The sequence below is a fragment of the Phacochoerus africanus genome, chromosome 1, assembly GCF_016906955.1.
Source record: "Phacochoerus africanus isolate WHEZ1 chromosome 1, ROS_Pafr_v1, whole genome shotgun sequence".
In the NCBI taxonomy this organism is placed as follows: domain Eukaryota; kingdom Metazoa; phylum Chordata; class Mammalia; order Artiodactyla; family Suidae; genus Phacochoerus; species Phacochoerus africanus.
In genome coordinates, this window is record NC_062544.1 from 13,289,804 (window position 1) to 13,302,900 (window position 13,097).

Below are 13,097 nucleotides of genomic sequence, written 5' to 3' on the forward strand. Positions count from 1 at the left end.
TCAACAAAATACTAGCAAACCGCATCCAACAATACATTAATAGGATTGTACATCATGATCAAGTGGGATTTATCCCAGGGATGCAAGGATTCTTCAATATCCACAAATCTGTCAGTGTGATACACCACATTAACAAACTGAAGAATAAAAACCATATGATCCTCTCAATAGATGCAGAAAAATCCTTTGACAAAATCCAATGCCCATTTCTGATAAAAACCCTTCAGAAAGTGGGCATAGAGGGAACCTACCTCAACATAATAAAGGCCATATATGACAAATCCAATCTAACATGATTCTCAATGGTGAAAATCTGAAAAAATTCCCACCAATCAGGAACAAGACAAGGATTTCTGCTCTCACCACTACTATTCAACATAGCTTTGGAAGTCCTAGCCATGGAAATCAGAGAAGAAAAAGAAATAAAAGGACTCCAAATTGGAAAGGAAGAAGTAAAACTGTCACTATTTGCAGATGACATGATACTATACCTAGAAAAATCTTAGACACTACTGGAAAACTGTTAGAGCTCATCAGTGAATTTGGCAAAGTTTCAGGATACAAAATTAATATGCATAAATTGACTGTATTTCTATATACTAACAATGAAAAATCAGAAATAGAGATAAGGGGAACAATCCCACTTACCATCACATCAAAAAGAATAGAATACTTAGGAATAAACCTACATAAAGAGACAAAAGACCTGTACTCTAAAAACTATTTGACACTGATGAAAGAAATCAAAGATAGAGTTCCCATAGTTGTGCAGTGGTTAATGAATCTGACTAGGAACCATGAGGTTGTGGGTTCGATCCCTGGCCTTGCTCAGTGCGTTAAGGATCCGGCGTTGCCATGAGCTGTGGTGTAGGTCACAGACTCGGCTTGGATACCACGTTGTTGTGGCTCTGGCTTAGGCCGGTGGCTACAGCTCTGATTCGACCCCTAGCCTGGGAACCTCCACATGCTGCAGGGAGTGGCCCTAGAAAAGGCAAAAAGACAGAAAAGAAAGCAAAAAAAAAAGTGTATAAGCGTATATTTAAAAAAAAATCAAAGATGACACAAAAAGATGGAAAGACATACTGTGCTCTTGGATTGGAAGAATCAATATTGTCAACAGGAATATACTACCCAAGGCAATCTACAGAGTCAATGCAACCCCTATCAAAGTACCAAGGACATTTTTCGCAGAATTATAACAATATATTTTAAAGTTTGTTTGAAAGCACAAAAGACCCAGAAGAGCCAAAGACATCCTGAAAAAGAAAAATGGAGCTGGAAGAATTAGGCTTCCTGACTTCAGACTACATTACAAAGCTACAGTCATAAAAACCATATGGTACTGGCACAAAGACAGAACCATAGATCAGTGGAACAGAATAGAAAGCCCAGAATTAAACCCACACCTACAGTCAATTAATCTATGACAAAGGAGGCAAGAATATACAATGGAGAAAAGACAGCTTGTTCAATAAGTTGTGCTGGGAAAACTAGACAGCCACATGTAAAAGAGTGAAATTAGAACACTTCCTAACACCATACACAAAAATAAACTCAAAATGGATTAAAGACCTAAATATGCGAACAGATACTATAAAATTCTTAGCGGAAAACTTAGGCCAAACCCTCTCTGACATAAATCACAGCAACATCTTCTCAGATCCACCTCCTAGAGTAATGACAATAAAAACAAAAATAAACAAATGGGGCCTAATCAAACTTAAAAGTTTCTTCACAGCAAAGGAAACCCTAAACGAAACAAAAAAGCAACCCACAGAATGGGAGAAAATATTTGCAAATCAATCGACTGACAAGGGATTAATCTCCAAAATTTATAAACACTCCTACTGCTCAATATCAAAAAAACAAACAACCCTATCAAAAAAAGGGGAGAATATATAAACAGAAAATTCTCCAAAGAAGACACACAGATGGCCCCAAAACACATGAAAAGATGTTCAACATCACTCATTATTAGAGAAATCCAAATCAAAACTAATATTAGATACCACCTTACACTGGCCAGAATGGCCATCAACAAAAAGTCTACTAACAGTAAATGCTGGAGAGGATGTGGAGAAAAGCGAACCCTCTTACACTGTTGGTGGGAATGTAAATTTGTACAGTATGGAGAAGCCTCAGAAAACTGAAAATAGAACTACCATTTGATCCAGCAATCCCACTCCTGGGCATCTATCCAGAGAAAACCATGACTTGAAAAGATACATGTACACCAGTGTTCATGGCAGCATTATATACAATGGCCAAGACATGGAAACAACCTAAATGTCCATCAACAGAGGAGTGGATCAAGAAGAGGTGGTACATATACACAATGGAATATTCCTCAGCCATTAAAAGGAATGAAATACCAGCTTTTTTAGTAACATGGATGGACCTATAAATTATCATGCTAAGTGAAGACAGCCATACGATGAGACTCCAACATCAAATGCTATCACTTACATGTGGAATCTAAAAAAGGAGGCAATGAACTTCTTTGCACAACGTTTACTGACTCACTTTGGAAACATGGTTTCCACAGGAGATAGGTTGGGGGTGGGGGATGGGCTGGGGGTTTGAGATGGAAATGCTATAAAGTCGGGTTGTGATGATAGCTGTACAACTATAAATGTAATAAAATTCATTGAGTAATTTAAAAAAATTCAACAGGGAGTTCCCGTCATGGCTTAGCAGTCAGTGAACCTGACTAGTATCCATGAGGATGAAAGTTCAGTCCCTGGCTTCACTCAGTGGGTTAAGGATCTGGCATTGCCATGGGTGTGGTATAGATTACAGTTGGGGTGTAGGCTGGCTACAGCTCCAATTCGACCCCTAGCCTGGAAACTTCCATATGCCATGGGTGCGGACCAAAAAAAAAAAAAAAGAGAGAGAGAGAGAAAGAGATTGGAACTTAAAGCTCAAGTTTTGGAGTTCCCATCGTAGTGCAGCAGAAACAAATCTGACTAGGAACCATGAAGTTGCAGGTTCGACCCCTGGCCTCACTCAGTGGGTTAAGGATTTGGCATTGCCGTGAGCTGTGGTGGTAGGTCACAGACGTGGCTCAGAGGGATCTGGTGTTGCTGTGGCTCTGGTGTAGGCCAGTGGCAAGAGCTCTGATTAGACCCCCTAGCCTGGGAACCTCCATATGCTGCGGGTGTGGCCCTAAAAGCTCAGAAGACAAAAAAAAAAAAAAAAAGGAAGTTTTTCCTCCAAAAAATAGAACCTAAAGAGAAAGATTTCAGAGTCCCAATTGTGGTGCAGCAGAAATGAATCCAACTAGGAACAATGAGGTTTCAGGTTCATTCTCTGGCCTCTCTCAGTGGGTTAAGGATTCAGCATTGCCATGAGCTGTGGTGTAGGTCACAGACAGGGCTCATATCTGGCATTGCTGTGGCCATAGTGTAGGCCTAAAGCTGTAGCTTCAATTAGCCCCTGGTCTGGGAACCTCCATAGGTGCAGCCCTAAAAAATAAAGCCAAAAAAAAAAAGAAAGATTTCAATGTTAGGAGGAAAAAAATAAATCAAAACTAGAAAATAAAGCATTTTTTTCAGTGAAGCCTTTATTCACTCTAGGAAAAGAAAAAAAAATGTATAAGAAAGAAGATATAATGTCATCAATACTACTTTGCTCAGCTGTGGACAATATACACATAACCATAAAAATGTAGATTGTGAATACTGATTTGATCAAATTTGTATGGAAGAGTGCATACCACTGCAGGAATTCAGTGGATAAGGTCTGAAGTTATCAGTCAAGAGATAGCATAGAGGAGTTCCCGTTGTGCCACAGTGTGGTTAACGAATCCGACTAGGAATCATGAGGTGGCGGGTTCCATCCCTGGCCTTGCTCAGTGGGTTAAGGATCAGGTGTTGCCATGAGCTGTGGTGTAGGTTGAAGATGCAGCTTGGATCTGGCATTGCTGTGGCTATGGCGTAGGTCAGCGGCTACAGCTCTGATTCGACCCCTAGCCTGGGAACCTCCATATGCTGCAGGAGCAGCCCTAGAAAAAAAGGCAAAAAGACAAAAAAAAAAAAAAAGAGAGAGAGAGATAGCATAGAAACGTTAGGGGGGCCACAGGGAGGGAAGTACCTGAGGGAGAATCCTGGCAGGTTGAAAGCTCTTGAGCGGTCTGAACCAATGCTCTTCAGTATACGATTTGTGATATTGGACATTTATACGTACTGTCTTCATATAAGGATAAATAATACATTTTTTAGAAATCAAGGAGTTCCCATTGTGGCTCAGCAGTTACAAACCAGACTAGTATACATAAGGATGCAAGTTGGTTCCCTGGCCTCACTCAGTGGGTTGAGGATCTGGTGTTACCACAAGCTGTGACATAGGTCGCAAATGCATCTCGGGTCCCAAGTTGCTTTGTCCATGGCATAGGCTGGCAGCTGCAGCTCTGATTTGACCCCTAGCCTGGGAACCTCCAAATGCTGCAGGTGCGGCCCTAAAAAACAGAAGATAAATAAATATTAAAATTAAAAAGTTAAAAAATGACATGCACATTGTAAATATCAGAATGACAGAGTCGCTTAGTGTTCAAATAGCCACATGCACACAGCCACATGCACACAGTAGCTGCTGGAAAGTGTTGTGGGACCAGTAGGGTTCATTGCAGTGATCTTGAGTCATCAAGAAAAGTTGGATTCTGTTCTGCGTGTTCTCCTCTAGAGAAACAGATGTAATGGGGGGTTTTCTCCATCCAAATGCTGCATGCTTTAGCTATTTGGGAAGAGCACTGATGTGGACAGTCCTGCTCTCCAGGTGTGGGAGAAATGATGCACACCCCTTCTTCATCTCCCATGCAGCAGCCTAAGCCCATGCACGGGCTGACTGGCTGCAGAACTGACTTGCCCCTGTTTGGCCCAGAGCTCTGATAAACATCAGCAGTCCAGGGTCTGCCAAATTCCTTTCTGCTAGGCAGAGCTGAGCCTCCTTGAGGTTCCCCTTAAACCTTTCATCCTTGGATGGCTGCCTGGAGGTCAGGTACGGAAAATCACTACCCCAGAGCAGACTGTCTTGCAGCAGAAATTACCCTCTCCAGGCCTAGAGGCTGAAGGGACGAGTGGGAGGAAGACAGGAAAGAGAAGCTGCTGAGAGGGCAGAATTTAGCTTGTTTCCCCTACTTGTTCTCATGCCGCAGAGTTGGGCAGGGATGGTTTACTTGGCTCTTCTTTCCTGGTTTAACCTCAGTAAGCTGAGCCAGGGAGCCAAGTAAAGTGGCCCTGACCCAGCTGCCATGGGAGGCACTTCAGTTTCTTTACCACTTCGTGCTGTTTCACTGGTGATCTTTCTGTTAGCAGCTATATGGGAGGATTATGGCAAGGTAGCCCAGACTCTGTTTCCCAGTGTCTTAGCATAATCAATTAATGCGAAATTATGATATTTTGACATGGCAAGAAAAAGGAATGACTGGCTTTATTTTATCTCCTACTATAAACCTTGATCAAAGCTGTTAGAAGATTCTTTTTACTCGGAGAATTATGTGACTATTAAGAGCAGGCTGATAGCATTTGAAGACACTGGGGTTTGCAAGGCAATAGTGAACCGGCCACATATAGGGAAATCCTTTGAAATCTGAAAACAGAATATTGGACGGAGAAGATACCCATGACCTAGTTAACAGATGGGTTGTGAGGATTAGGACACGTGAAGAAAGGTCATCTTTCCCCCCCACATTCCTCCTTACCTCCTCACCTCCTTTCTGACCTACTCCCTCCTGCTTCTGTCCTGTCCCTCCCCAACCCTACCAAGGAACAGAAGACTTACTGTGTGCCTGGCATTGAGCCAGAAGGTTAATTACACACTGAATTTTACCACTTTAATGAAAGACTGTACTTGCAAGGATCATTTCTATAGTTTGCGATCATTAGAATTTAATAGTGGTATAGGCAACATCACCCGTATCAAGAAATGAGACTTAGGACACTTAAGGAACTTGCTCAAAGTCACCTAACTAGAAGGTGGTAGAGAACAGATTTTGGTTTCAAGGCTTCTACTGTGAGCATAGCTCCTGCAGAGGGCTAGGCGAGCTTAGCTCTGAGTTGCTGCTGACTTTCATGTTGTAAAGGATGAACCACTTGAAGTTCTCACTGTGGTGCAGTGGGTTAAGAATCCTATTGCAGCAGCTCAGGTCACTGAGAAGTCGAAGGTTCAATCCCTGGCCCAGAAATTTCAATATGTTGTAGATGCAGCTACAAAAAAAATAAAAATTAAAAAAAAAAAAAAGGAATGAACCACAGAACAGTTAAGTGATTTGTCAGTGTCACACCTGGTCAGGGGCCATGGATTTTGTCCTGTTCTCTGAGTCTTGTTAACCCCTCTCCCTGCAGTGCCAGGTTGCTGAATATAGGGAGAACTAGTATACTAACTTCTAGAAACATATGTCCTCCTATGTAGGCTCCTGGTTCTGAATTCTCATAGTATTTGAGTTGTTTTTAACTTTTAAGTAGAACAGTTTAGCACAACTGGAAGCAATGTCAAAGAAACTATTTTAGGTTTGTATTTGTGTCATAATGGACAGAAGAAAAAAAAAACTGTTAATGGTTTTTTTGATGTATTTCTTCTTCCCTGACCCAATTAAAAACAACAACAACAACAACAACAAACACCCTTTTTCAACAAGCAAATTTTTCTTTCTTTTTTTTTTTCCTCTCTTTTTATGGCTGCACCTGTGGCATATGGAAGTTTCAGGGCTAAGGGTTGAATTGGAACTGCAGCTGCAGGTTTTCACCACAGCCAAGGCAACACTAGATCTGAGCCTCATTTGCAACTTACACCACAGCCTGCTTGCAGCAATGCTGGATCCTTAACCCACTGAGTGAGGCCAGGGATAGAACCTCCATCCTCGCAGACACTATGTCAGGCTCTTAACCCACTGAGCCACAATGGGAACTTCCCAAATTTTCATTTCAAGTCCTTGTGGGGGTCACAGTGAATCAGTGGTTGCCCTAATATGGCAGTTCTCTCTCTCCTCAACACTAGGACAAGAGGTCCAGCCCAAGATTAACTGGTTTCTCAGGGTTTTAGTGGGTCGTGGGGATTGGGTATCCATTTGGGTGAGAGGGACCATGGCTGCAGACCATCAGTGTGTGGAAGATGCCTTGGTGGTGGCCGTGCTCTCCCCTCCTCCACTTGTGAAAACCACCTCTGGCCTTGGCACTGGCTGCCCCTATCAGCACACTGCTGCCACTCTGCCATCTACAGGCACTGGGCTGAGCCCATGAATCACTAGTTATAGAAGGAAAGAGACAGACATGAGACAATCAGCCCACGGCCTTCCAATCTCCATGACCTCCTTTTTTTTTTTTCATGTCATCTTGGGAAAATCATATCTACATTCTTTTCCAGACTTGACTCAAGCATGACCATCCCCTTTGCTTCTCACTCTGCAGCCCAAAGCCATAAATAGTCTCACCTTCAGGAAAATTCCCATGCACGTTGTTGGCTGCTTCCTAGCCACCCTCACTGTCCTCTGGCTAGTATTGTAGGAGCCTGTGCCATGTCATTGTCCCCACTGGAACTTAAGACTTTGAAGGTAAAGAGCGTCTAAGCAATCTTTACTTTCCTCACGACTTACAGGGCAATGGTTTTTCTGTGACTCAGTCCAGAGCAGTTACACTGAATTTTCAAGCAGTTATCTGCCTTGTGATAGCAAAGGTTTTGAAAGATGGAAATAACTACCCATATTCTTTTTTCTAATAACAACTACCTCATTACTGACATATTCTGACAAAGATTGGTGCTTTAATTTACTCCAAGAAAGGAAAAACATCTAAGCCAAGAGGTTGGCCAACTCTGGCCTGTGGGCTACATCTGGCCCTCTCCCTGTTATCACCTGACCAGTGAACTAAGAATCATTTTTACAGGAGTCCCTGTTGTGGCTCAGAGGATTAAGACCCCAACTAGTGTCTGTCAGGGTGTGTTTTAGATCCCTGGCCTCCCTCAGTGGGTTCAGGATCTGGCATTGCTGCAAGCTGTGGTGTAGGTCAGACAGATGTGCCTCGGATCTGGCATTGCTGTGGCTGTGGCGTAGGCCAACAGCTGAAGCTCTCATTCGACCCCGAGCCCAGGAACTTCCATATGTCATGGGTATGACCATAAAAGGAAAAAAAGTAATCATTTTTGCATTTTTTAAATGATTACGGAAAAACAGAAGAATAATATTTTACAACAGAGGAATATATTAAGTTGAAAATTATATTATATGAAATTCAAATGTCACTGTCCCTGAAGAAATTTTTATTGAAATATAGACATACCCATTTGTCTCTGTACCGTCTATGGCTGGTTTGTACTAAAACAGATTTGAAGAGTTACCAGAGACAATACATCCCACAAAACCTAAAATATTTATTATCTGCCCGTTTATAGAAAAAGTGTGCCAGCCTCTCTTCTGAGTCATTCTCTGAAATGCCTGCCATCCTGTGGCAGAAGGATTAGGTGCATTTTTTGATAAAAGGGAGATTGGTTGAAGGCACAGGATTGCTGGAGGAGAAGAAATCTGGAGAAAAAAGAAGAAGAAGGGGGACTCAGGGGCCTCTTTGGAGATGCCAGATCTCCTGGGTTTGTATCCAAGAATGCAAACCTCTCTACAAAATAGATTTCCATCTTCCCAAGGCACACCTGCATTCTCACAGCTGGTGGACATGCCAGAGGGCCAACACAGGGTGTTCTACCCAAGCATTTTGCTCTCCACTGAGAATTGCAGGTTCCTTTGGAGAAATTGTGAACTAGAAAGGGTGAGATTAGGAGATTATCATTCACTCCTGATCCTTCCACGCACCAAAGATAATTAAAATCTGCAGTTAGATCTAACAAGACCTACTGTATAGCAAAGGAAAATCTACCTAATAATCTATATGGGAGAAAAGAATAGATACATTTATATCTATTTTTCATTTTGCTCTACACCTGAAACTAATACAATATTGTAAATCAACTATATGCCAATAAAATTAAATTAAAAAATTAAATATAAAAGAAAGAGCTCTGGTCCCTGTTGTCTTTGATTCGGCAGATGTGTGTTTGTGTGTGTGTATGTAAATCTCTTTTGAATGTGTCTGTTTCTCTGTCTGCAGAAAATCCATTTTGGTTGAATGTCAATTAATTATCACATATGTGGGGATCATTAAACATTTATCATTTTCAAATAAAGATGCATCAATTAGAACTTGGTTAAGATTGGTTCAGCCCCTTGGAGATCTGGGATTACAGGTTTTGTTTAGAAATGTGCTGCTACGCTATATAAAATAAACAAGGACCTACTGTATGACACAGGAAACTATATTCAATATCTTGTAATAACCTATAATGGAAAAAAAATCTGCTGCCATTTTCATTTGTTTCTCTTATTTTTTTTTATTACAGGGTAATGCCCTGTACTTCAAATCTGCCAGAAATGTTACTGTGAACATCCTCAATGAACAGACTAAAGTGCTAACTCAGTTGATAACAGGTAAGAAAAGAAGAACTTAGCGCCAACTCCATGCTACCTGCTCAGAAGGCATACGGTGGAAGGTTGAATTCAACACCACATGATGTAAAGAGAGGAATGTCGGCTCACAAATGTTACAGTGTCAGAGAAGAGAATGCAGCATGCATTCCATGATTCTACTCAAGGGTAGAGTCTCATCTTATACATACATTTAATTTATGCAAATCTGATGATACTCCTTTGGGGAGGAAGAAGCTCTTTTTCATGTAGCATGGTCCCTAAACAGCAGCCAGCTGCTTCAGCTGGTACTCAGTCACAGGAAAGCTCTCTGCTCCAATGCTGGAGGCAAAGCTGGCTGTGTTGGATTAATTGGGAGAGAGCACAGCATACACAAAACCCTGCACTTCATACTTTATGGGTTGTAAAAGGGATTTGTAATGGTGGTTTGATTCCACGCCACACTTGCCGTACATGCTGATTCTGAACCAAGCTCAGTTTCAACATGCAGATGTACCCCACTGAATATGTTTGTGTGGTCCCTTTTAATAGAGCAGATCTTTTCCTCATAGCCATGGAAAGCACCCACTGGGGTTTAAGCTGCATCATTCTAAAATTTAAACAAGGATGAGTTATTCAGAATAATGACTATAATGATAAATATGGGATTCATTGTCATGGTAATGCGTTGGGTGGTATGACCAGTGCCGCCTCTGTGGTTATGATCAGCAGTATCCTGAGCTGTTATGCACCCCCACAGAGGAAGGGAAAGGGGAGGGGATGTCTGAATGGCACTGTTACTCTTCCAGACGGAAAATGCCATTTGTTTGGCTTCAGGGCTAAGAGAGAAGTAGACAGATGGACATTTGGAGAAGCCAGGTGCCCAAATGTCCCGAAACATTACTGGGACTAGAACATCTGGAGCCCCACTCATCAACATGCCCCAGGGAGGCAGGTGCCTTTGTGCCCAGAGTCTCGCTGGGAAAAGAGCCTCACTCTCCCGCGGCAGGATGTGGATGTCTGGAGAACCACAGCCCATGGAGGACTTGGACCATTGCACTGGGGGAGCTGTCGCCCGGCAGATAATCCATAAACATGCCATTCCAGCGCATGCCCAGCTTGGAGGCCTCGCTTCTCTAACATCTGGCCCACAGTCACCATGCTAAATAATTAAATAAACAGCTTCAGTAAGCAATGATTTAAGCAGCGTGTGTGAAAATTGCCTCCAGGAGGGAAATAAATCCGACCTCCTGCTCCCAGATTCCTGCGTTCAAAAGGAACTTATTTGGCCTGTTGATCATTTGCCATTTATTTGCAGTGGGAGATTTGGTTGACTTGAGAGATTTTCTTCTGATAAAGCTGAAACTGCCCAAATGACTATTATTCAGCAATAGTCAGCCTCTCCTTCTGCCTCCTCCCCTACCCCTTCAATCCCCCTCTCCTCCTTTTGCTTCTTTCTTCTGACTCCCCTCTTTTTCCCCCCTCTTCCTGTCTCTCTGCCATGCCATTCTCTCTCTCTCTCCTCTTCCCTCTCTTTCTCTCTGTCCCTTCTTTCTTTCTCCTCCTCCTCTCTCCCCCCTCTTCTTTCTCTCTGTCTCCTCTTCCATTGTTCTCTCCTCTCTCTTTTCTCCCTCGTCCCCCATTTTCTCTCCTTCTCCCCTGCTCAGGGAGGGTCCCTAGAGCTGAGACCCCTGTCCTTACCTCTTAAAGCCAGGAGCAAGGTAGTTAATATTAAATGAGATGGGCAGAAAACTATCCTTACACCAGCAGGCAGCAGCCTTTCCAGCCTTTCCTCCTTCTAGAGAGGATAAGACATATGTTAAAATAGAATCCGCAGAATGTAAACCCACACGCAATCAGCCTTAAAGTTTTCCTTCAGGGTTCTTCTTGTGCATTGATGCAGGTAGTGGAAAAGACAAAGCAATTCCAGGAGGAAATATCTCCTAAGGCCTGTTGTACTGGGTGCTGTACTTACCTGGCAGGAAATGCCCCTTACTGCCCAAGTGGCCAGTTATACAAAGACAGTCCTGAGAATTCAAGAATTCTCGTGCTTGGGAGTTCCTGTTGTGTCTCAGCAGGTTAAGAAGCCAACTAGTATCCATGAGGATATGGGTTTGATCCCTGGCCTCGCTCAGTGGGTTAAGGATCTGGTGTTGCTGTGGCTGTGGTATAGGCTGGCAGCTGCAGCTCCATTTTGACCCCTAGCCTGGGACCTTCCATGTGCTGCAGGTACAGCCTTGGAAGAATTATCCTGCTTATTACCTAAAGAATGTCTCAAAAGCCCAGAAGAAACTCCAGTGTTAACAATTTAGGTAATCTTTTCATAGGAACCAATATTTTAAATGATATTTGAATGGCCATGTGAGGCCACAATCACGTACTTGACCCATTCTGTTCTTGTCTTAATGTAGTGTCATTAGTGAGTCCAAACAGGGACCCCTCTGACCCCCAAAGGGGAAAGTAGAGGTCCTATACAGCATCTTGCCAGAATGGGGAAAGGTCAAAGTGGAATTAAGGGAGTTGGGCAAGTAATGAGGCTGTGGGGCCCCCAGGTCTTTCCAGCTCCCAGGTTCATGGTAGCAGCAAGACTGAGAGATGGCAGGTACATCCTGATGGATTCTAGTTCTTGCTGTGAAGGAGATTAACTAAGGAGGTGCCTTAAACAGAGACTGCTGCACAAAGAAGGGGATTAACTAAAGATCAATTTCAGGTTACACATAACAATCTTTTCCATCCCAGAGAGGAACAATGAGTTTACCAAGGCACCTCCTGAGCAGTCTCCAGCTCCATTTAATCATAGAATCATTTGTTTTTTTAAGATTTCACTATGTCCAAGGAGGTTGGGCAGCCCCAGGTGAAATCAACTAGAGGACAAGCCATCTGCACCATGGAGTCGGTGCTTGCTCTATGGGCTAAAAAAATTCCCATTACTGAGCTTTAGATACCCAAATGGTTCTGGCCCTTGGTAGATTATTTTGTTTTCCAAGAAGCACTGAAAAGCAAGATAACTTAATTGGACCTTTGGTTCTCTCATGATGCCTTTTTTTTTCCCCGCCTTTTTAGGGCTGCACCTGTGGCATATGGAAGTTCCCAGGCTAGGGATCAAATCAGATCCCTACAGCTGCCAGCCTACACCACAACCACAGCAATGCAAGATCCAAGCCACGTATGCCACCTACACCACAGCTCATGGCAACGCCGGATGCTTAACCCACTGAACGAGGCCAGTGATTGAAACCGCATCCCCATGGATGCTAGTCAGGTTCATTACCACTGAGCCATGAGGGGAACGCCAAGTTTTCTCTCTTTTTTTTTTCTGTATTTTTTGGCTTTTTAGGTCCACACCCACAGCATATGGAGGTCCCAGGCTAGGGGTCTAATCAGAGCTGTTGCCGCTGGCCTACACCATAGCCACAGCAATGCCAGATCCAAGCTGCATCTGCGACCTACTCCACAGCTCACGGCAACGCTAGATCCTTAACCCACTGAGTGAAGCCAGGGATTGAACCTGCAACCTCATGGTTCCTAGTAGGATTCGTTTCCGCTGCACCACGATGGGAACTTCCAAGTTTCCATTTTTGATCTATATTCAGATATGATCAAATTTACCCTTATTTTTTGTTTTGTATCCATCTTTCATGGCCACCAAGTGGCT

The 13,097-nt window shown here is 43.0% G+C and overlaps 1 protein-coding gene across 3 annotated transcripts in view; it reads left to right on the top strand.

Moving 5' to 3' along the window:
• Positions 1-13,097, top strand: part of SGCD (sarcoglycan delta) — a 1,013,702-nt gene that overhangs the window by 845,573 nt on the left and 155,032 nt on the right. For all 3 annotated transcript variants that reach the window (XM_047774935.1, XM_047774843.1, XM_047774755.1), the window contains one exon: positions 9,379-9,466. In XM_047774935.1, coding sequence (XP_047630891.1) covers positions 9,379-9,466 — 88 coding nt within the window. The remainder of the gene's footprint in view (positions 1-9,378; positions 9,467-13,097) is intronic.